The sequence below is a fragment of the Zea mays genome, chromosome 9 (assembly GCF_902167145.1).
Source record: "Zea mays cultivar B73 chromosome 9, Zm-B73-REFERENCE-NAM-5.0, whole genome shotgun sequence".
NCBI classification, from domain to species: domain Eukaryota; kingdom Viridiplantae; phylum Streptophyta; class Magnoliopsida; order Poales; family Poaceae; genus Zea; species Zea mays.
The window spans coordinates 24,533,094-24,557,419 of NC_050104.1; the positions used below are offsets into that span (position 1 = coordinate 24,533,094).

At 50.5% G+C, this 24,326-nt stretch overlaps 1 protein-coding gene and 4 non-coding genes across 13 annotated transcripts in view; all 5 read left to right on the plus strand.

Moving 5' to 3' along the window:
• Window positions 1-4,578, plus strand: part of LOC100194044 (40S ribosomal protein S20) — a 43,272-nt gene extending 38,694 nt beyond the window's left edge. For 4 of the 9 annotated variants that reach the window (XR_004852394.1, XR_004852392.1, XM_035962062.1 and 1 more), the window contains one exon: window positions 49-742. Coding sequence is in view for 6 of the 9 variants with exons in the window: in XM_035962062.1 (XP_035817955.1) it covers window positions 49-185 (137 nt within the window). In the remaining 3 variants the exon portion in view is untranslated. Of the gene's footprint in view, window positions 1-48; window positions 2,634-2,731; window positions 2,846-4,184 lie in introns of those variants that run through there. The other 5 variants (XM_035962066.1, XM_035962067.1, XR_004852393.1 and 2 more) reach the window with 4 other exon arrangements.
• LOC111590248 (small nucleolar RNA SNORD36) lies at window positions 2,958-3,043 on the plus strand. The gene has a single exon (XR_004852948.1). It is a non-coding gene; the product is annotated as a small nucleolar RNA SNORD36 (small nucleolar RNA).
• LOC111590252 (small nucleolar RNA SNORD36) lies at window positions 3,158-3,242 on the plus strand. Its single transcript, XR_004852951.1, has one exon. It is a non-coding gene; the product is annotated as a small nucleolar RNA SNORD36 (small nucleolar RNA).
• On the plus strand, window positions 3,711-3,789 carry LOC111590250 (small nucleolar RNA SNORD36). Its single transcript, XR_004852949.1, has one exon. It is a non-coding gene; the product is annotated as a small nucleolar RNA SNORD36 (small nucleolar RNA).
• LOC111590251 (small nucleolar RNA SNORD36) lies at window positions 3,994-4,063 on the plus strand. Its single transcript, XR_004852950.1, has one exon. It is a non-coding gene; the product is annotated as a small nucleolar RNA SNORD36 (small nucleolar RNA).
• Window positions 4,579-24,326: the final 19,748 nt, after the last annotated feature.

A 24,326-nucleotide genomic window follows, 5' to 3' on the forward strand; every position in this document is an offset into this window, starting at 1 on the left:
GTTTTCTGAGTGCTAGAGGCTGATATAACACCTAAATTTGTCGCGCAGATGGGATGAAGCTTTATATTTCAGACAACAAAGTGATCTTGACAGAAGGTTTTGGTTTTGATGGCGTTGTCCCTGTGAAATACTTTGAAAGAATCGAAACATGGCCAGGACGAGCTCCAATACCGTTCCAAAGATAACAGGCCATGTTTCAGCATTGCTAGTTCGTACGTACTGAAAAATGATTTGTCATGATGTATCCCGGAGAACCATTTTTTTTGGTAATTCACATACACTATTTTGGGGGGTTGGCTTTTTTTTTTGGGTGGGGGGGAGTCACTTTGATTGTGTTGGGACCTCTCAGATATTCGTTTGATGATTTTTGCATACTCTGTGAAAAGCCGTGGTTCTTCGTGACCTTTTTTTTTGGATTTTTGTGTGTAACGAAACCGAAAGACGAGCGAGTTCTTTTCTTCGTGCTTGTCAACCGTATATCCTAATTATCTGAATTAGGCGATGCAAATCCATGGCGCTTAGGACATGATATCCGTGCATGGAGTATGAGAAGAAGTATCCAGAGGATGCAGCAAGCAGACCTTGAAATGAAAAGTATCATCGATCTGAGAGTTGCCTGCTGGCTGGGCTGGTGTCCTTCCTGTAAGTTCATTACCATCTCTGCTCCTGGTGTTAGAGCTGATTGACGTGCGGATGATGGCTTTTAAATTTTAATGTCATGAGGCTTGATCATTCAGAAATACAGCATAGCAGTTTGGCAACTTCCAGAAGCATACGCCTGAGGAGCGCAACGTCACTTCGCCAATATTTTTGTGTATGTGTGTTACCAATCACTGGAAAAATACTAACGTTTTTTTCCGGAAATTTTGATCATTCGTTTTATTCAAAATATTTATTTAAAAATATAAAATTTTAAGTCAAACATAAACTAATTTAAATAATAAAACAAATTATAAAAATAAATGATAACTCATTATTTTTTAAGTAAAATAAATAGTTATAATTTTTTTAAAAAATCAACGGTATCATATATTTATAAAATGGAGAAAGTAACAATCTATGCAATAGCTTGTACAGACTAGAATGAGAAGGCCACTTCCGCAGAAAAGAAGTGTGGGACAGGAGATCATATTTGAATCAGCTTGCCAGGTCTCATTTGGTGGCACCCCAAAACTAGCTCAGTTCAGCGCTCGCTCGTGGTAAAAGGTTAACTAATCTGCATCACAATCCACATTAACACGACATGGATTCAAGCGAATCTGGATGAAGCTAAGGGCCTGTCTTTACTTCAAAAACTTCAGATTTGATTTTCCAGCTTCACCATAAAATAACTCCAACAAATTATTAAGGTGGGGTTTTCAAAAGCGTTTGGCTTGCATATGGACTATAGCTTCTATATTACAATTGATTTACGTGAGTTTACTTAATTATTCTTAATGATTAGTGGCCTGTCGCGAGAGAACGGAAGTTGTATGTTGCGTAATCAGTGATATGGTAGGTAATTTTCGTACAACTTCATGAGGAGATATAAAAACAATGTTTTTGAAGCACCCTTTAAAAAGCTTTATGAATTCATGAAACTTGCCTCTAGTTTCAATTTTTTTAAAGCTAGAGCTCGTGGAGCTGGACCTGTTTGGGTGAAAAAAATTGGAACAAAGTTGAAATTTTTGAAGTGAAGCTCTATCAAACAAGACCTAAATTAGGCTTGGTTTGGGATGGATTAGCATGGAAAATGAGCTGGTTTTCCACTTCTAGTCTTGCCCAGCTCAGGGCTTGTTCGGTTAGCTCTCAATTCATATGGATTGAGTGGGATTGGGTGGGTTTAAATCCCGAGCAAGTCAAACTTCTTCTTAATTTTTTCCAATCTCATCCAATCCATGGGTAACGGGATTAACCGAACAAGGCTTCATATGGATTGGATTGCAATCAAAAGATGTGGATTTGATTGGATTCAGTTGCAGTCAAACAAGTCTAGGAAACAATAAAAAGTTGCACTATTTTCCACGAGGATAGATAAATATATGTGTTACAAATCCTTGTTCTGTTGTTTTAACGTTGATAGATAAATACGTATCACAAATCCTTGTCCTGCGACTTTACAATCGATGGACGAATATGTGTCACGAATCCAAAGCAGACACAGTTCCTGCTACGGACGGGTTTTTTCCCCCGAGAGGAGATGATTCTGGAATCTAAACTCGACACGTGGGCCGTGGCGGGCCGGTGGCCGCAGCCTTGCGGCCTTGCCCGAACCGGAGCTTTTGACGGGCCCACTATCATTGACAAACCCCACCTCCCCGAAGGACGAAGCTCCGATCCAACGGCCAGATCACCTCAGCCACATCCAACGGCCAGGCGGGGTCTCACCTCAACCTCCCCGCCTCTACATAAATGCCTCCACCACGCGAGCCTCAAAACCTAACGCTGTCCGCCGCCACCTCTCCTCCGGCATCGACGAGGCGAAACCCTAGCGCCCGAGTCCCTCTCCCTGCTCCCACAACCCATGGCGGCGGATATGGCGTACGCGCCGCCGATGAAGGCTGGCAAGGCCGGGTTCGAGGCTGGCATGATGGATCCACAGCACAGGATCCGCATCACGCTCTCCTCCAAGAGCGTCAAGAACCTCGAGAAAGGTACGCTCGCCGATGTCTTCTCCTTTGTTCATGCGGCGTTGGGTTGGGATCGAAGGACTGACCTCGTGCTCGTTGTTGCGGCGTTGCGCTTTGAGCAGTCTGCGGGGATCTGGTGAAGGGCGCCAAGGGTAAGGAGCTCAAGGTCAAGGGCCCCGTGCGGATGCCTACCAAGGTGCTCCACATCACCACCAGGAAGTCTCCCTGTGGAGAAGGTGACCTCTCCTTACCTCCCCCTCAACTTCTCACGTCCAACAGGAAGGTCTCGAATCGTCACGTTTGTTGTGATGGATATCTAGAGCTGTGGGTTGCGATGTGTGGTATGCTGAGCAGATGATGTTAACATCTACATCGACTGAGATCTTTCGGGATCTCTGATGTCCAAAAATCGAGCTTTTTAAAACTGATGCTTAGCGTATTGTCACCGAGAAAGATTCATCTTCGTTTACGGATCATGTTGTATTAATGTGTATCAACATTTAAGCGCATTTGTGTGGTGTCGTATTCTTTGGATACGATCTTAGGCTGAACATATGATGTTAACTAGGAGATGCTGCTGAGATATTACATCATTGAAGTCTCTAAAACCGAGCTTTTTAAAACTGATGCTTGGCCTATGATAGTATGTTTAGTGCGGATCACATTCTAGATATTGCATGGTTTTAGCTAAACATTGGTTTAGTTACTGTTTTTGATCATATACTACTTTCACACTGGCTGTTAAATAATCTTTTTGTTTGGGCCTGTCTCAAATTTAGCATGCATCGTTTAGTATTGAATAGGCTTTGCCCAGAGTTGGTAGTCTTGATGGTGAAATTGCGTGACCAATTTTGGGCATTCAAGGCCTTTGTTTCCTGATTTCCAACAGTTGCTGCATATTTTTTAAGGGAACAGCTGATGCATATATTAAGTTACCATATATTCTTTTTTGATACCTTCTTGCTTTCCTAAATATCCTTCTGTATCCTAGAAAGTTAAGCTCAATACTGAGCATCTACTTTATTTTAGGGCTTCACCCTGTCACTCTAAGTTATCTGAGTTAATGTGTTGGGCACTTGGGCTTGATCTTTGTTGTGGGCTAACCATGTGATGCTAAACAATTTACTCCTGAGATTTTCTGAGGACTTAACAAATTCGAGCTTTTTAAAACTGATGGTTGGCCCCATTTCATTCTCTAATCATTTTTACTTTTACTACACTTTTGAGGATGTTCTTTGTTTCTTTGTTAAATAGGATCTGCACTTGTATGCCTTGAGTATATGGGTTATGTCATTTTGTTACATTGAATGACCCTATGTATGGTAGGTTAATATATGGGTTATGTCATTTTCAGACTATGGTTTTGTTATTTTCTGGACATGCTGGGCAGGTGATGATGATGTTTGGACTGATACTTGATGTCTCAAAATCGAGCTTTTTAAAACTGATGCCCAGTTCATCCTTGACTTAAATGCTGTGATGTTTCTTATTATCCTCTGACAGGTTTTCTTTTCGGAGTTCACTTTTGATACACATTGTTGATACAGTTATTGATAATTGTCTTGACTATTTCAGGTACCAACACCTGGGATCGCTTTGAGATGAGGATTCACAAGAGGGTGATCGATCTCGTCAGTACACCAGACGTTGTCAAGCAGATCACCTCAATCACCATTGAACCAGGTGTCGAGGTTGAGGTGACTATCAGTGACGCTTAATATGGTAGCCTTATCATTTCAAAAGGCTTCTAGTGAACAGGATATTTTCAATTCCTAGTGAGAACTTGTGTAACAGAGGAATCCAAGTATTTCATATCAAAGTTTAAAAGTCTTATCGAGGGTTCGCGGTATGGATGTATCCTGTTTCAAATGATTTCTCCTAATGTATGAATGAAAACGGTTAATGGATGCCCCAGTATGCATTGCTTTTCATGACGTGAGAAATATAGATTCTGTTTCAGATGTTATCAGATGAACCAGAGTTGCCTGTTTCACTGTACCTGAATGCGTTTTTGTTGATAGTTTCTTTTACTAGAGTATTTTGTGGTTTTTAATCTGGGTTTCTCTAGATATGTTAATGTGACGCTAAAAATACACGGTAACTGGTCAGATTAGAAGCACCGACACTGGCTCGTCGTGTAGTTTGGTATGGGTTGCCGAGCCATTTTTGAAGACAGTGACAGAGCAGTAGTATAGAGAGTACAAGTATCTATATATGGTTTTCAGCTTATATGATAAACTATCAATGGTGGTATCACGTGGTAGTCTTCGGATAAACGTGCTAAGTAGGATGTTGAACTCATTAGCAACGTGTATAATAATGGCGTGACTAATATTCAAACAAACAGAGACGATGATTTCCTGATTGGAATATTACTATATCAAATTTCAGCTTTGACCCTTTTTGCATTAGTGATGGATGAGATACAAGAGACATAAGAAAATATCCCATGTATTTTTTACATACCATCATGGCAAACTAGTTTATTGGAACTTTGATTATTGATTTTAGTTTTGTGTTGTGTAGCGGGAGCAAGTAAAAAAAGACGAAACATATTTTTTGGTGTAAGGAGCTCTTGAAGTTGCCATGTGTACTGGATGTTTTGCTAAAAAGAATCTCTAATAAGCATTTCTTGAATAGAATATGAGATTATGATAATTTGATATCTAAATTATATAATTTGGCCTAATAATCCATCTAAATTATTTAAGCCAAATTATATAATGTAGGCATATTATAATATGAAACAAATGAGCCTTTAGTTGACGGAAGTCGAGCGGGATTAAATAGAAACTAGAGTTATGGCTAGAGTTTGAAGGTTCTAGACTCGTTAGAAATAAAACCGGATATTTGAGATATAACATAAGTCCTAATGCACATAGGGGTGGTAATGGACCGTGATCCAAATATTTCTTCAGAAATTGTTAGGGCCCTAAATTATTTTTAGTTCAAAAATGAATAGAAATAATGTCCAATCCAACTCATCCAATACTTACATTTTGTAGTGTAAAATTTAGATCCCATTGTCACCCCTAACTATACACGAGGAAGGAGATGTTGGTTTGGAAGGTTAAGTATGGTCCAAGAACGATACCTTTCGATACTTAGATCAATTCCACATAGAGACAAGAATATTGACGAAAAATGTTAGTTATATAATAAAAGCAGAGTGAATAAAATCACAAATATATGTCATTTTATATGATAAGCAAGCATTGTCGGTGTTTTGGGTCCGACCGCACACCCGGGGTTGCCCCCTCAAGGTGTTTTTAGGAGTAGGACGGTGTCGACAACTGTAGCAAAATGGTTCGTGCCGATTGCACGAAGGACAGTGGACAAAGTTTACAGGTTCGGGCCGCTTAGAGATGCGTAACACCCTACGTCCTGGTGAGTATGCTTGGTGAACGTGGTTACAAGAGAGCTCTCCGGATTGAGAATACAGAGAGTTGGTGTGGGTGGCTACGTTATAGGGTCGATCGTTCTGAAGGGGTGCCCCTAGGCCTTATATACTCGACCGTGGGGCAATACATGTGGATATGATAACAACGTGTAGCTAAAAGATAGTGAACTGTTTGAGTTTATCTCCCTGTAGTTCTGCCGACTTATCCTCGCATGGCTCCGTTGCATGGGGGCTCCAGCGCGGGAAAGTCGGATCTCTGTTGTGGTCGCTCGCTCGACGTTGTGGGTCGTCCGGGTTTGCACCAATCCGGCCTCATGTCGATCTGCTTTGCTGGTTGTCTCTCCCCAGGCCCACGAAAGAATGACCTTACGATTTATTGGACCCTTGGGCCTTTCGTGAGGTCTTTTACTCTTTTAGTGGACCCGGGGGATATCTATCCCCCACAAGCCCCCGATCTTTGGGTTAATTTAGAGGTAATCAGCCCAAAGATCCCAGGTCCAGCTTGCAGGTGATTTGAAGAAAATGACTTCTTATTGTCTCCTCCTGCTTTGATCACTCGTAGGCCGAAGCTTTGTTTCGTGCTTGTGCCTTAGAGGTCGGCATTTCAATTTGTAGGATTCTGAACTTCATTGGGTGTAGCCCCCGAGCTTCGAGTAGATTTTAGAAAATAATCTACTCGAAGGTCTTCCCCAGAAATTATTTCCATTTGTGCTCCTACGTTTTGGTTGAGGGCCGGCCTTTTAATCTTGTCCCACGCCTTAGAAGTCGGCACTATCTTGGCTTGGAATGATAATCCATGGGGTGCACCGGAGGTGCACCCAATGGGTGTAGCCCCCGACCTTCAAATGGATTTTTGAGGATAATCCATTCGAAGGTCTTCCTTTTGTGTCTCTTTGTTGAAAATTATCCTTTCTGTTTGTAGAAATTGGCATGAAGCTATCCGCATTATGCTTTGGAGGTCAGCGTTATGTCATCAATATTATGCTTCAGAGGTCAGCATATATTTTATCTTTAGCAGCCGAGTTCGCAATCCATCCATATCTTGCTAGGTAGCGCAATTTATTTGCTCTGCGACTGATTGGACGTTTGATGGACGTTCTCTGTCTAGTCTTCACGTCGCTTCTGTCGGCCATATTTTGTACTTCACTGGCTATATTTGGCTTTCCTCTGATCCTTACTAATATCTCATTTTTGTCTTGAGGTATTCACTGCGTCCCCTGCACAGATGTGACCGTTTTGAAAAATATACTGATAATTCCTGGGCGTCCCCCCCAATGGGTGTGGGCAAGGGACGGCTTGGTACGCTGAGTGTTTTAGCCGGCTGCTTCTGAGTAGTAATGTGATGTGACGGCAGGTGTAATCATATCCTCCGCGCTGTTGACTGGAGTCCCAATGGGTGTTGTGTTGCGTGAAACGACGTCAGCCGCCTGACGTGTCTTCAGACGGGTTGAAGTGCTTATTGAATGCTTTGCGACTGTTCAGTGACCGCGGTTGGAGGTGAGCGGTTGCCTTCTCCTTCTATAAATAGCGTCGTTGTCTCTCTGGCTTTTTCACATCTCTCGCTGTTCTCTATTGCTTCCCTTTCTTCTCTCCCTTTTGCTTCCACCATGGGCAAGAACAACAAGCGCAAGCGTGAGCCAACTCCTCCATCGGAGAAGTTTGGTGACTCGGAGTACTCAGAGGAGGAGTTCTCCTCTGAGTCTGAGGGGTCTCCGGCTCCCATCCCCCTGCGTGAGTCGTCTGACGACTCAGACGACTCCCAGGGGCTCGCGGCGGAGGTCTGGACGTACATCCGGGCCGTCGAGCGCTCCAGGCTCGAGGGCTCGGATGAGTCGGAGTACACCTTGGATGAGGAGGACTCGGACGGCGGCGACGAGGACGAGGAAGACGACGACGACGACGGCGACGACGGTGACGACAGCGGCAGGGGCGGTGACGGCGGCAGCAAGGATGGTGACGGCGGCGGCAGCAGGGGCAGCAACCGGGGCGGCAGCGACGGCGGCAGCAACAGGGCCAGTGGCTAGATGCCACTGGTCTTTTAGATATTATTATAGTATAGTTAGAATAATGTAGTAGTAGTGTAGAGTAGTATAGCGTAGTGTAGTAGTAGTAATGTAATGTAGTAGTAGTAGGGAAGTATCAACTCGTAAAGAGTTGATTTGTAAGTATGTTATCTTCCTTCTAATGAAAGAATGATGTTGGCTTCTCCTTGATGATTGTCCTGCTCATTTGTGAAGCTGATTCCTTTGAGACAGTAAGTGAATCACTTGGGCATCAAACTGATGCTTTCAGAAATACCTGCCGAGTAACTTGTAGACGGTGTCGGCGCTTTAGAGGTAACTGCCGAGTGACCGAACACAATATCGGAGTTTTAGAGATAACTGTCGAGCGACTTGAGACGATGTCAGAGGGCGACGTCAGCGTTTTAGAGGTAACACCGAGCGACTGAAGGGCGACGTCGGCGTTTTAGAGGCAACGCCGAGCAACTGAACACTATATCAGCGTTTTGGAGGCAACGCCGAGTGATTGGAAAGCGACGTCAATATTTTAGAGGTAATGCCGAGCGACTGAACACGATATCAGCGTTTTAGAGGTAACGCCGAGCGACTGGAGGGCGACGTCGGCGTTTTAGAGGCAACGCCGAGCAACTGAACACTATATCAGCGTTTTAGAGGCAACGCCGAGTGATTGGAAAGCGACGTCAGCATTTTAGAGGTGCTGCCGAGCGACTGAACACGAAATCGGCGTTTTGGAGGCAACGCCGAGTGATAGCAGGCCGCGCGAGCCACTTTGAAGATGATAGTCGAGTAATGAGGTGGCGCACCGGTGTTTTGGAAATAACTGCTGGATGACCACGTGGCACGACAGTGTTTTGGAAATAACCGCCGGGTGCTGACTGGGCACTTTTTGAAACGGTATCTGGCTCGGGAATATCCCATAAGTGCTGTGCCTTTAGCCGCCTCTGCTTTCCGTGCCCTAGTTCTTGCTTTCTGGCTTCCAAATCCCCTCTGCAACTCGCTTCCACTCTGCTCGCCGGTAGAATCGAGATGGCGCCTAAGAGGAAAACCTCGAGTTCGTCTGCTGTGGTGATTCCTCCAATCGACCCCAACAGCCAGTTGCCTTTCGCAGGTAACCACATGTCCGTCATTTCTGAGCCTGAACTTCTCCATCTTGTATCTATCGGGGTTCTTCCTCCGCGGGAACTCTGTTCTTGGCGGATTTGCCATGGGTTTACCGTTCCAACTGAGGATACCCATGAGTCCGTTGTCTATGCCCCTTTCCTTCTCCGCGGCCTTGGCCTTCCCATTTCTCCCTTTTTCCGCGGCCTCCTTGATTTCTACCATATTAACTTGACCCATTTGAACCCCAATTTAATCCTGCAAATCTCCATTTTCGTTCATTTATGCGAGGCCTTTCTTGGCGTGCTGCCGCATTTCGGTCTGTGGAAATACTTGTATCATTGTCGCCCTGGGATGGCCGGGGGACAACATCAGTTGGTTGGGGGTGCCAGCTTGGAGATGCGCCGCGGGAGGAAGACTGAATATCTCGAGATCCCTCTCAAGGACAGTATCAATGGATGGCGCTTGGAGTGGTTCATAGTTGAGAATTATGGGAATTCTCTCCCCTCCCGGTCGGGAAGACAACCGGACGTTCGCACCCCAAGCTGGACCGAGTCTCCCACAGATCAGGAGGTAGCTGAGGCAGGTGTGTTGCTAGCTGAAGTTGGACTGCTGAAAGAGAGAGGTCTGACTGCTGAAGCCGTGGTTACTGATTTTGTTTTCAAGAATATTCAGCCATTGAAAGACAGGGCATACCCAACTTATCTGTATCGAGGGCTAGCCGACTCAACTTGGGTTACCAACAGAAGAATTCCCTCTGCAGACTTGGTGAGCCGACTTGAGATGATCCTTAGGGGCAAAGTGTCAAATGTTGGTGCTCCAGTGGCATACTCGGCCTGGAACCTGCCTCCTCTCAAAGCCTTCACCCTTTTTGTGTCGAATCCACCTGTTACTGATGGCAGTTTGGGCCTTAGAGTGCGACCCTCTGCTGATGAAGTTAGTGCCTTGGTTGCTTCGCTTGGGGAGATTCCTGATGATGAACGACAGGTCCATTTTGAGGTGCCTTTGAACCCTAGTGATGCAGAGATAAGTGCTATGCTTGATTTGCTGGCTGAGGATTCTTCCGACGCTGCTTCTGCTGGGGCGTTGGTAGTGGCGCCCCTCCCAGAGGCTGATACAACTTTGGATACTCAGAAGCCTGTCAGTACTCGCCCGAGGCGCCCTTGCCGAGCCAATCAGCCTGATCCTTCTGCTGATGAGCAGAAAAAGAAAAGAAGACGCCTCCGGCGAGTATCCAGTTTGGATCGGGACGCTGGTACCTCGGTTCCTGCTACTGAAGAAGTGCCTGCGACTGGATTTACTGATGCTGACCCCAATGGGTGTACCCAATCCGCTGCTGATCCCAATGTGGGTGCTCCATCTGTTGCTGATCCCAATGGGGGTGCTGCTTGTGTTGCCAATGTGGATGACGAGGAGGAAGAAAATAAAATTCCTTTGACTCGGAAAAACAGTCGGCAGTTCATCGCTAGCGGTGAAAGTAGTGGAGTTCCCTCTCCTGCTTTGTCTGCCCTCATTGGTCTGCAAGAACTGTCCCTGGCCAACTTTGATCAGACTCTTGAGGATATGGTCCTAGAGGACTTGTTATCGGAGCCAGTGGATGATGGTGCAATGGAGGTTTGCGCTGACGTGTCTGATGCTGGGTTGAGGTCATCCCGTGCCTCGTCGACCTTAGAGCGCGATCTCGAGGGTCGGGAGACTGACTTGGATCGTCCTGGTCCTATGGAAGTAGCTGAGGGCCCGTCAACCTTAGAGGTGGCTACTGCAGAGAACTTGGACCCCAAGGATGGTGCTGACACATGTCCAGCCCCCGAGGATGTCGCCGGGGATGACTTGGCTCGGGTGGGGAGTGTAAGCCACTGCCCAGCCCCCGAGGGTGCTGCCAGGGATGATCCGGCTCAAGTGGGCAGTGCAAACTATGACCCAGCCCCCGAAGGTGCCCGAGCGGGGTCTCCCTCCTGTACTTCCATGGACGTTCATGCGGGATCTCCTCCACACTCTGGCTGTATGGTGGTAGCCCAAGCCTTGGACCAGGGAGTCGCTTTAGAGGGCAGCGTCCCCGCTGACCGAGTGTTGAGCTCTGTTGATGGTATCGAGCTGGTTCCTGCTGGTTTGTTGCAAGCTGCTTCGGGCGGTGGCCTTACACCTGGTTATCAATTGATCTCTCCTGATTTGGGGATCCCTTCGTTCTTTTCCAACCTCCAGGTACTGTGATGTATTTTAGCTTGATTTTCACATTGCATGAACTGCTGTCATTACACTCATCTGTTCTCCTCATCAGGCTTTGGTGGATGGGATGGCTAGCCAGCTGAGGCTACAGGGTGCTTCTATCCCAGAAGTAGCTTCGTCTCTTGCATGTTGGAATCCAGTGTCACTTCAACATCGCGTCTCTGAATTGGAGGCAACCAACGTTGGTTAGTGCTTTTTTGCTTCTCTTTGCCTTCACTGTGGACTGCTTTACATTCTGACCCCCTTTTGTTTGATTATCTCCTGTTAGGAATGACTCGGCAGATCTCAACTCTTGAGGAAAAACATTCCCGAGATCAGGCTGAATTGGTCTAGCGGTGTACCGATTTTGAGGAAAAGTACTCTCAGAGCCAAACTGAACTGGGTCAGGTCTCCGCTGCCTTGGATGACGCCAATGCACTGAGTTCTTCTCTTCATGCTCAGCTCAATTCTGAGAAGGTGATTTACAAAACTGTACTTTGCCTTGTTGTGTTCCTATTACTTGCTTGGTTTTTGAGGGGATTGCCTTTTGCTTGCAGGAAGAAAAACGTATCCTTGCTGCTTCTCGTGACAGTCTTGACAGATTGTATCGTGATTCTAGCAACTCGCTGACCATCTTGGAGAGGAGTCACCGCTTTACTATGGAAGAATTGGACAATCAACGCTGTAAGCTGCAGGAATCCGCGGATGAAGTGACCCGTCTCAAACAGCTGATATCAGCGAAGGACGCTACCATCAAAGAACTTCGAGCTTCCAAGAAATCCATTGTCCAGGAGTTAGAAACTGCTCGACTGGCTGCTAAGGTTGCCGAAGAAACTTCTGTTACTCTCAGAGCCCAGCGCGATAGAGCCATGGACAAGGCTATTCGGGCGGGGCGAATCTTGATGAGGAGACCCGGTGTGGTTGTTCCCGAAGATATAAGGGCTGATGTGAATGCTGCCCCTGATTCCTCAAGTCGCCCTTCTTTGTCGGTCGCTCCTGAGAAAGATATTGCGAAATAGAGAAACATTTTGCGTGCTTTGAGCGCGCGGTTAGCATGATCGAATATTTGTTAGAGGACATCGGTTCAACATTCGAATGATATAGTTACTCTCTTATTGTTTCAGAATTCATCAGTTCGTAAATTTGCAGTAGTAAAATAATGCGCGATGGTTATGAAATTCGTTTGCGGGATATAGAAGTCATCCTTATATGAGTAATTGTAATCTCGTCGGATCGCCTTAAGTCGCTGCTGACTTAAGTCGCTTGCTTTTGTTAATAGGGCGTAGTGGTCACCCTGAATTGCGTGGTCGTGAGCATGTTGCACCGGCTTAAGTCGCCACCGACTTTAGCCGATTGCTCCGTTAGTAGGGCATAGTGGTCACCCCGAGTTAAGTAAGAATGCAAGTCAATCGTGAACAAACTGAGTATCTTTGAAACCTCTTTTTTATTGATGACATATTTCCACTTTACAGAGTACATCGTCGTCCCGATAGCTTCTGAAATACAGCTAGGGATAAAACTTCCTGAGGTGTTCTATGTTCCAGGAGTTCCCGACTTCTGTGCCATCCATCTGAGTGAGACGATATGATCCTGACCGAGTGACTTCTGCTACTATGAAGGGTCCTTCCCATAAGGGCGATAACTTGTGCCGTCCTTCCCCCGTTAGAATTCGGCGGAGGACGAGATCTCCTACTGAAAAGGATCGCTGTCGCACAGCCTTGTCGTGATAGCGCCTTAGAGTCTACTGGTACCGTGCTGATTGGATTACCGCATTCAGCCGTTCTTCTTCAAGTATATCAATGTCCTCCAGCCTGGTGGCCTCGACTTCTGCTATGTTTTCGAAGATCAACCTTGGCGCCCCAAACTTGAGATCGGCGGGTAGCACTGCCTCCGACCCATAGACCATGAAGAAAGGAGTGTTTCCATGCAGAGCTCGGCTAGGTTGGGTTCTTAGGCTCCAAACGACATAGGGCAATTCCCTTATCCACTTTCCTGCGAATTTTTCATTCTTATCGAAGACCTTTTTCCTGAGTGCCTCCAATATCATCCTGTTGGCTCGCTCAACCTGCCCGTTGGCTCTTGGATGTGCTACAGATGCATACTTGATCTGAATGCTCTTTTGCTCGCAGAAGTCGAAGAACTCTGAACTTGTGAAGTTGGATCCTAAGTCAGTTATGATGCTGTTTGGTATCCCGAATCTGAATATTATGTCTTGTATGAATTCCACGGCCTTAGTAGAGGTTAAAGAAGCAATGGGCTTGAACTCTATCCATTTAGTGAATTTGTCGATCGCTACCAATACATGAGTGTATCCCCCTTGAGCTTTCTTGAAAGGTCCAATCATATCCAGTCCCCAGCATGCGAAAGGCCAAGTTACTGGTATGGTCTGCAGTTGTTGTGCTGGCAGATGTTGTTGCTTTGACAAGTATTGGCAAGCTTCGCACCTCTGAACTAACTCGGCGACATCGTTCTTTGCTGTTGGCCAATAGAATCCTGACCTGAAGACCTTCCCGACTAGTGTTCTGGAGGCTGCATGTATTCCACATTGCCCAGCATGTACCTCCTCCAGAAGTTGCTTCCCAGTGGACGGGAGGATGCACTTCATGAAGACGCCTGATGCACCCCTTCTGTACAATGTCTCCCCAATGAGTGTGTAGTGAGCCGACTGTCTGACAATGCGCTCGGCCGAGTTCTTGTCATCTGGTTCTTCTTCATTCTTTATATACTTGATGATTGGTCTTCTCCAGTCGTCAGAGTCTGACTCAGGTTGATCTATAATGTTGCACTTTTCTGCTTGATCCATTGAGATACTTGGTTGTAGAATTTCTTGCACAAAGACTCCGGGTGGGACCTGAGTTCGACTGGATCCTAGCTTGGACAGTACATCGGCTGCTGTGTTCCGATCTCTTTCTACATGATGGAACTCCAGACCCTCAAATTTATCTTCCAGCTTTCGGACGACAGTGCAGTATTTTCCCATTGAATCGCTTGAACAATCCCACTCTTTGTTTATCTGGCTAATGACTACCAGAGAGTCTCCGTATACCATCAATCTCTTGATGCCCAATGATATGGCGATGTTCAATCCATGGATCAAAGCTTCATACTCGGCTGCATTGTTGGAGGCCGGAAATAGCAACTGGAGGGCATATTTGAGGTGCTCGCCTCCAGGTGCGGTGAAGAGAATCCCTGCTCCTGCTCCCTGCAGCTTCAGCGAGCCGTCAAAATACATTCGCCATACTTCTGCAGTCTCTGGGTTATCTGGTACTTGCTGTTCAGTCCACTCTAATACGAAATCAACCAGTGCTTGAGTTTTGATGGCAGTGCGAGGTCAGAACTCGATATCATGAGATCCCAGCTCGCAAGCGCACTTGGCTATTCGGCCAATGGCCTCCTTGTTATGAAGAATATCCCCTATTGGAAAACCAGTGACTACTATGACTTTGTGGTCATCAAAGTAGTGACGTAGCTTGCGGGCAGTTAGAAGTACTGCGTATAATAGCTTCTGAACTTGAGGATACTTTTTCTTTGAGGGGCCTAGAACTTCACTGATGAAGTAAACAAGATGTTGCACTGGGTAGGCATGTCCTTCTTCTACTCGCTCGACTACCAACGCGGTACTTACCACGTGAGTCGTGCAAGAGATATACAGTAGCAGATCTTCAGCCGGTTGAGTTGACGTAGCTCGTCGGGGTGGCTTCAGTACTGGTGGTGTTGTTAAGAATCTCTTCAGTGCATCTAGAGCTTCCTGTGCTTCTGAAGTCCACTAAAACTTATCCACCTTCTTGAGTAGCTTGTAAAACGGCAAACCTTTCTCCCCCAGCCTGGATATAAATCTGCTCAGAGCTGCCATACATCCAGTAAGTCGATGAACCTTCTTTTGTGATCGAGGTGCTTCCATCTTTATGATAGCTTCAATCTTATCCGGATTAGCCTCAATTCCCCGGTGGCTGACAATAAACCCGAGTAACTTTCCTGCTGGTACCCCGAAAACACACTTTTCGGGATTAAGCTTCCATCTATATCGTCTCAGACTATTGAAAACCAGCTGTAAGTCTTCGATGAAGTTTTCCGAATTCTCCGTTTTGATTACCACATCATCTACGTAGGCCTCCACACGCTTGCCCCAGTGATCGGCTAAGCACGTTTGGATGGCTCTCTGATAAGTCGCTCCAGCGTTTTTGAGGCCGAACGGCATGGAGGTATAACAGAAAGCACCAAACGGAGTGATGAACGCCGTTTTTTCCTCGTCTTCCTTTGCCAAACTAATCTGGTGGTATCCGGAATAGCAATCCAAGAAAGACAGCACAGAACATCCAGCGGTGGAGTCCACCAGCTGATCTATCCTTGGGAGCCCGAAGGGATCCTTCAGATAGTGTTTGTTGAGATCAGTATAGTCGACGCACATGCGCCAATCCACTTTATTCTTTTTGAGTACAAGCACAGGGTTGGCTAACCACTCGGGGTGTAACACCTCTCTAATAAATCCAGCCGCGACCAAGCGAGCTAACTCGGCGCGAATGGCCTCTCTCTTGTCGGGCGTGAAACGACGTAGCTTTTGCCGAATCGGCCTTGCCTGGGGATAGACCTTCAGTTTGTGCTCGGCCAGTTCTCTTGGGACTCCCGGCATATCCGCAGGTTGCCATGCGAATACATCTCGGTTATCTTGCAGAAACTGGACGAGCACGCTTTCCTATTTATCGTCCAAGCTGGAGCTGATGACGACAGTCTTGCGTTCATCAGCGAACCCCAGGTTGATCCTCTTGGTTTCTTCAGTTGGCCGCATAGAGGTCGCGGCCTGAGCTTCGTTTGCCGGTACCGCGAGGTCCTCCTCAGGCTTAGAGTTCGCCTGTGCTGAAGAGACCGTCGTCGGCTTGGTGGTGAGGGCTGCTTGGATGGCCACTCGGAAACACTCTGCGGCGCCTTGGAAGTCGGCGTGCACAGTTATGATTCCTTGCGGTCCTGGCATCTTCAGTATCATGTATGTGTAATGTGGGATGGCCATGAATTTGGCCAATCCCGGTCTCCCGATGATGGCGTTGTACCCACAATCGAAGTTCGCCACCTCGAACCTCAGGAACTCGGTTCTGTAGTTCTCCGGAGTTCCGAAGGTGACAGCCATGTAGATGTGGCCCAGCGGGTATTCCCCTTCCGTCGGCACGATGCCGAAGAAAGGAGTGTCCGACTCGTGGAGCTCTTTGAGGTGAACTCCCAAGCCTTGGAGTGTCCGGGGGAAGGTGACGTTGATGCTGCTCCCCCCGTCCACTAGCACCTTCTTCACCCGGCTCTCTCGGATCATCAGATCGACGAGGAGCGGGTATTTGCCTGGATGGTCAAAGTTGAGCCATTGATCCTCCCGAGTGAAAGTGATCGGGTGCTCCGACCACCGGTATGGGGCGGGAGGACCGGTGGTCGCCACCAGTATCTGGCGGTCGTTGAGCTTTTGTTGCCTTTTGTTCTCCTGCGACCCATGTCCGCCGAAAATGACATTGACCTCCCTGTCAACGCGCAGGAAGGCTCCTCCTCCTCCCTCCTCCTGCTGATGGGGTTGTCGTGGTTCATCTGGTCCTCCCCTCGGCGGAGGAGGAGGTAGAGGTTGGAAGGGTCGACCGTGCCCGATGGAGTGCTTGAAGTCCCGGCAGTTACGAAGAGTGTGGCGCATGTCTTTGTGGTACGGGCACTGGGCGTCGAGGATGTCGTCCAGCGTGCGTTCGCCTCCGCGAGGTCCTCCTCGGGCGCGAGAGGCAGGTGGTCCGGCGGCGTGCACTTCTTCGCGAGGCCTCTTCTCCCAGCGTTTGTCGGGTTGCTGGTTCGCGTCGCGTCGTGGTGCTGCTGGTGCGGGCTTTGCTCCTCCGATGAGGTCCTAGGCCCGCTCGTCGGCAGTGATGTAGAGGTCGGCTTCCCGGAACAGCTCATCGGAAGTAGTCGGCGCCTTCTGTAGTAGGGCTCGGACGAAAGCCGAGTCATTGGATCCTCTGTAGAAGTCCTCGATCACGGCCGCCTCCGTGACCTCGGGGATACGATTTCTCATGGTCTGGAACCTTTTGAGGTACGACCGGAGAGTCTCGTCCCCCCGTCGCTTGATGGATTTGAGGTCCCATGGTTGCGCCGGTTTGTCGGAGAGGGACTGGAAGTTGGCGGTGAAGCGTCGACTGAAGTCGCCCCAGTCGTCGATGCAGTGTCGGGGTAGATGTCGCAACCATTGCAGCGCGTCTTGCCCAAGGACAATGGGTAAATACGCGGTCATCACGTCTTCGGATGCCCCAGCAGCTCGAGCAGCGGTGGTGTAGACGGCTAGCCAACCCCCTGGATCCTGCTTAGGTTCATATTTGTCGACATTGGATACCTTGAAGTTGGGAGGCCATTGGATGGCCCTAAGGCGCGGAGTAAGAGCAGACACTCCGCAGGTGTCCTCCTGTCGTCGGGGATGATGCCTATCCCGGGGAGGGGAGTAGTTGTTGTGGTTCCTCGACCGTCCCCGGGTAGTACCGCCAGTTGAGGCCGTTGCCGACTCAGTTCTGGTGGCCTGGCTCCGAGCTGGGATGCCATGATCCCTGTCGTACTCCTCCCGGCGGCGGATCTCGTTCTCATGCCGCCGTTCACGCGAAGCATTGATGGAGCTTCGCGCGTCTCGGCGACTATTGATGGCGTGTCGTAGATTGTTCGGCGGGTGAGAGAGCGGTAGAAGATGGTTGGCTGCCTGGGTGAACAGTCGTCGGTAGCCCTCGGCGTCGGGAGTCCGAGGGAGTCCATCAGCTATCCGAGCTAATACTCCTCCGACTTCGCTCGGCGTGTTCATGGCTCGGGCAAAGTCGGGGTTCAGGTTGCACCCGAAGAGTGGATTCTCCCGGCGTTGCCTTACATCTTGCTCGGCTTGTTCCTGAGCCCGGCGGCGATCACGTCGTCAGGAGTTCCTTCGTTCTCTGAAGACACGTTCTTCCGGAGTTTCTCCTATCTCCGAGACCTCGTCTCGCGAGACAGGTTGCTCCGGATCCCGTTCTCCGGTCGCGTGATGTCGTCGAATGTTCCTGCGCCGGTTCCTCCGTCGGCGGGATTCTCGTTGAGGCGGTTCTTCTCCGGGTGCGGTCGGCTCGTCGTCGGAGACGGTAGGCGACTCCACTCTCCCGATGAAGAGGACGTCAGGGTAGAATGGTGCTGCTGTCGTGGCGACCTTCTTTCCGTTCTCCTTTGAGGGCGGAGGAACGGAAAGAACAACTTGCTTCCCCTTGGTCTCCTTCTTCCTCGCGATCTGTGTCCATTCTTTTGTCGGGGAAGTAGACAGCGGAGTTCTCCGGGTCAGCGGGCCCTCGGCCCCCGACTTTCCGAAGACGATCTTTTTCCGGAGAGCTGGAGGTTGCGCTTCTCCGGCATTTTCGGAGTTTGTTGGAGGAGACTTCTTTTCCGGCGGATCCACAATGCGGTGTAGAGTTCCCTCTTCATCCGCCACGGATGAGATTATTCCGAAGCAGAATATGGATCTGGGACGCAGGGTGATCTTGCTGTAGAAGGTGACGGCCATTGAGCTAGCTTGGATCGTCGACATACCCCCTACCTGGCGCGCCAGCTGTCGGTGTTTTGGGTCCGACCGCACACCCGGGGTTGCCCCTCAAGGTGTTTTTAGGAGTAGGACGGTGTCGACAACTGTAGCAAAATGGTTCGTGCCGATTGCACGAGGGACAGTGGACAAAGTTTACAGGTTCGGGCCGCTTAGAGATGCGTAACACCCTACGTCCTGGTGAGTATGCTTGGTGAACGTGGTTACAAGAGAGCTCTCCAGATTGAGAATACAGAGAGTTGGTGTGGGTGGCTGAAAGTCGCCTAGAGGGGGGGTGAATAGGGCGAAACTGAAATTTATAAATATAAACACAACTACAAGCCGGGGTTAGCGTTAGTAATAAAGAGACGAGTCCACGAGAGAGGGTGGAAAACAAATCGCAAGCAAATGAAGAGTGTGACACGCGGATTTGTTTTACCGAGGTTCGGTTCTTGCAAACCTACTCCCCGTTGAGGAGGCCACAAAGGCCGGGTCTCTTTCAACCCTTCCCTCTCTCAAACGATCCCTCGGATCGAGTGAGCTTTCTCTTCTCAATCACTTGGAACACAAAGTTCCCACAAGGACCACCACAAGTTTGGTGTCTCTTGCCTCAATTACAAGTGAGTTTGATTGCAAAGAAAGGATCAAGAAAGAAGAAAGCAATCCAAGCGCAAGAGCTCGAAAGAACACAAGCAAATCACTCTCTCTAGTCACTATGGCGTTGTGTGGAATTTGGAGAGGATTTGATCTCTTTGGTGTGTTTAGAATTGAATGCTAGAGCTCTTGTAGTAGTTGGGAAGTGGAAAACTTGGATGCAATGAATGGTGGGGTGGTTGGGGTATTTATAGCCCCAACCACCAAAAGTGGCAGTTGGGAGGCTGTCTGTTCGATGGCGCATCGGACAGTCCGGTGCACACCGGACATGTCCGGTGCCCCCGCCACGTCATCACTGCCGTTGGATTCTGACCGTTGGAACTTCTGACTTGTGGGCCCGCCTGGGTGTCCGGTGCACACCGGACATCTACTGTTCCTTGTCCGGTGTGCCAGTATGGGCATGCCCGACTTCTGCGCGCGCTGCGCGCGCATTTAATGCACCGCAGAGAGCCGTTGGCGCGGAGATAGCCGTTGCTCCGGAGTTGCACCGGACAGTCCGGTGCACACCGGACATGTCCGGTGAATTATAGCGGACTAGCCGTTGGAGTTTCCCGAAGCTGGCGAGTTCCTGAGGCCGACCTCCCTTGGAGCACCGGACAGTCCGGTGAATTATAGCGGAGTCGCCTCTGGAAATTCCCGAAGGTGACGAGTTGGAGTTGGAGTCCTCTGGTGCACCGGACATGTCCGGTGGTGCACCGGACACTGTCCGGTGGCACACCGGACAGTCCGGTGCGCCAGACCAGAGGTGCCTTCGGTTGGCCCCTTTGCTCCTTTGTTGAATCCAAAACTGATCTTTTTATTGGCTGAGTGTGAACCTTTTACACCTGTATAATCTATACACTTGGGCAAACTAGTTAGTCCAATTATTTGTGTTAGGCAATTCAACCACCAAAACTATTTAGGAACTAGGTGTAAGCCTAATTCCCTTTCAGTGGCTACGTTATAGGGTCGATCGTTCTGAAGGGGTGCCTCCTAGGCCTTATATACTCGACCGTGGGGCAATACATGTGGATATGATAACAACGTGTAGCTAAAAGATAGTGAACTGTTTGAGTTTATCTCCCTGTAGTTCTGCCGACTTATCCTCGCATGGCTCCGTTGCATGGGGGCTCCAGCGCGGGAAAGTCGGATCTCTGTTGTGGTCGCTCGCTCGACGTTGTGGGTCGTCCGGGTTTGCACCAATCCGGCCTCATGTCGATCTGCTTTGCTGGTTGTCTCTCCCCAGGCCCACGAAAGAATGACCTTACGATTTATTGGGCCCTTGGGCCTTTCGTGAGGTCTTTTACTCTTTTAGTGGACCCGGGGGATATCTATCCCCCACAAGCATACAGAAGTGAAGGCAAGTTTTATAACACGACAATCAGGTTGGCTATGTTGTATGATGTAGAATGTTGATCTACAAAAGATGACATGTTCAACATTAGATACTTGAGCTCTAAGGAAGATATTCTATCTTATATACATCTTGGGTGTTGAAGTCTTTCAAAGAGTGAATGTTCGGTGAAGAAATATTGAGATCGAGCGATCTCAACATTCCTGATCGTGCATGAAATAACTAACTGTTAGACTGTGTGTGTGTGAGTGTGTGTGTGGGCCGGCACCACTGTTGGGCTGCCAGCCCATTAGGGTTAGGGTTGAGTCCCTATAAATATGTGTACCACATCTCCTATCAATACATCCACTTTATCATTCTACATGGTATCAGAGGACTAGGTTAGGTTTCATCCTAGCCGCCACCGTTGAGGAAACCGCCTCCCTGGAGGCTCATCCCTCCCTCCTGGGGCGGCTCCCTTCCCCAGCAGCCGCCGCCTCCTCCCCTCTCTCTCTCCAGCCGCCGTTGCCCTGATGGTCTAGACCACGCGCAGCTTTAGCCCGCCGTTGGTGTAGGACTCCAGGATGCTACCACCACCGCCGCCGTCACTCGTGTCCTCGGCATCGGCGTCGGTGCCGGTGGGGGCACGGGGCCCTGCGGTGGCCTGGTCCACCTTTGCGCCGCCGAGGATGACGCAGCTCTGTAGCGTGCTGCCGAACACAACCTTCCACCTGAGGACGTCGTCGTCGTTGGTGCCGACGTCGCACACGGGGAGCTCCATGCGGAGGTTGTGGATGCTGCTGAAGTTCTTGAGCACCTGGGCCGGCGAGTGGTGGTGCTGCTGCCGCACCTGCGCCCCCGCGCACCAACACCAGCCCCGCCCTCCCCCGGCGACGCCCGCGCCTCCACACCGGCGGCGTCCGCCCCTCTCTCCCCGGTAGACGGCCGCACTTGCGCCCCCCTCGCACCGGCACCAGCTCGAAGCCTGAGCCTCTGCTCCCTGCCACCAGCTTCAACCCGTCGGCTCCTACCTTCGGCCTCTACTCCAGTCTCATCGTGTGTGGTGTCCCCGTTGCGACTGCGGGGGGATGTTAGACTGTGTGTGTGAGTGTGTGTGTGGGCCGGACACCACTGTTGGGCTGCCGACCCATTAGGGTTAGGGTTGAGTCCCTATAAATATGTGTACCCCATCTCCTATCAATACATCCACTTTATCATTCTACATGGTATCAGACTAGGTTAGGGTTTTTCCTCTTCCCTTCCCACTGCAGCTGCCGACGGCTCTCTCCCACCCAGCAGCCGCCAGGAGCAGCCGCCTCCCACCTGAGCCGCCGCCGCCGCCCCCGGGAGGCTCCTCCTCCCTCCCGGGGCAGCCCCTTCCACTGGCGCGACTGTGCACGGACGCGGCCCCTTGCAGCTCGGCGCTGGCGTGGCTGCCCAGCCTCGGCGCGGCAGCCCCCGGCTCAGACGGCGCGCGGCGTGGGTGTGCGTGGCCCCTTGCGCGGGCGCGCCCACGCCGGCCCCGACGCGGGAAACGGCCCGACGGAAGCACCGCGCGTTGCCAGGTGCTGCGGCTTCTTCCTGCGGCGAGAGGAGGCGAGGAAGTCCGGCGCGCGGTCGTGCCCGGCGAAGACCTCCTCCCAGATCTCGGCGAAGGCGCGAAGGATGAGGTGGTGGCGGTGCGGCGAGTTGAGGGACAGGAACCGGTGCAGGAGCTGCTGGAGCTCCGCGCCGCCCACGATCTCCTTCTCCACGATCATCTGCAGCATGGACCGGCGGAAGTCGCCCAGCGGGTCCGTCGACTCCTTCACCACTGCCACGCTCTCCTCCACCCGCCTGGCTCCCTTGCGGCCAGCCCTCTTCCCCCCTCTCCGGCGTCCGCGCCCCCTGCGCAGCCCCTCCCCAGCGGGCGCGGCCTCTCCCGGCGGCGCGGTTCCCCATGGCGCGCCGGAACAGCCCCTGCGCAGCCCCTCCCCAGCGGGCGCGGCCTCTCCCGGTGGCGCGGTTCCCCATGGCGCGCCGGAGCAGCCCCTCTGCTCTCGCGCCCTCTCCTACTCTCCCTCGCTCGGCGCCCGAGCTCCTCCACTCCAGCTCCTGCTCGTCCGGCTCCCTCTGCTCCGCCAGGTCGCGTGCGAGCACAAGCCTCAGGACGCATCCGATTTTCTCCAGATTGCCAGGCACCGCCGCTAGCGCGCAGCGCCCCCCCCCCCCCCCGGCCTTCCTGCGCGCCCTGCGCACGCCGCCCTCCCACGCGCAGCGCCCTCCGGCCTTCCTGCGCGCCCTGCGCACGCCGTCCTCCTCATCGCGCTAGCCAGCGCCGTCACCGAGTAGCGCCACTCTTCGAACTTCTCCCGTCGCCGGTGCTGCCAACACCCCTTGCCAGGTCCGGCGCAGGGCCCTGCCCGGCTGGACCCGCCCCGTCGCCCACCCCTTCATCGCCTTCGTTGGATCCGCCGCTGTCACGGCCTTCCCGGCCGGATCCACGTTGCTGCGACCTTTCCGGCTCGATCCGCCGTCCCTTTGGCTGGATCGCGTCTTCCTGTCCGGATCCGTCGCTGCCGTGGCCTTCTCGGTCGGATCCGACATTCCCCTTCTTTTCTGCCGCGGGTGAGGACACCATGACCGGCGTAGCCGCGTGCGCTGCCGTCGGCCTCCCTAGCGAGGCTCCTTGACGTCTGGACGATCGAAGAAGCAGGAAGGTCGACCTGCTGGTGCCCTTTTATTGTGTCGCCCTACCGATCGTTGACGCTCGAACGTCGACCATCCCGAAGATCAGGCTTTTGCTGCGCGTCTTCCGACCGCGACCACCTCGACTTCGGCTACCTCGGCATCTAGGGGCTATCGTCTTCTTGGAGCACACACCGGTCTCTACTCCAGCCGCAACATTCGTACTATCACGACGCTGCGACTAGGGGGGATTTCAACCCGTCGGCTCCTACCTTCGGCCTCTACTCCAGTCTCATCGTGTGTGGTGTCCCCGTTGCGACTGCGGGGGATGTTAGACTGTGTGTGTGAGTGTGTGTGGGCCGGACACCACTGTTGGGCTGCCGACCCATTAGGGTTAGGGTTGAGTCCCTATAAATATGTGTACCCCATCTCCTATCAATACATCCACTTTATCATTCTACACTAACAAATAATACAAAAACCTCCTTGAGGGGGATTGAGGTGGACAGTTAGATCTAACTTGTAGATTAAAATCTTAGCCCCCTCCCCCTCCAAGGGGTTTAGGGGGAGATGTTGATCCGGTCAAGCAACTCTTTTCTAAGGAAAGTAGTTGGTTGAGAAATTTCCTTATTACGAAACCAGCTCCAAAACTCGCCTTTGTAGGCTACCCATGTCGGCATTTGCTAGTCAAGTTGTTGGATTCTTAATCAATGGGTGGCAATTCACACAGCTCGCCTCGCTCCCTCCGCCTCTAGAGTGTTCCATTTTTCAGCTGTCAAGGAACCTTCGTCTCGTTTCCTCAGCCTTGCCCCTTCACCAATATTTA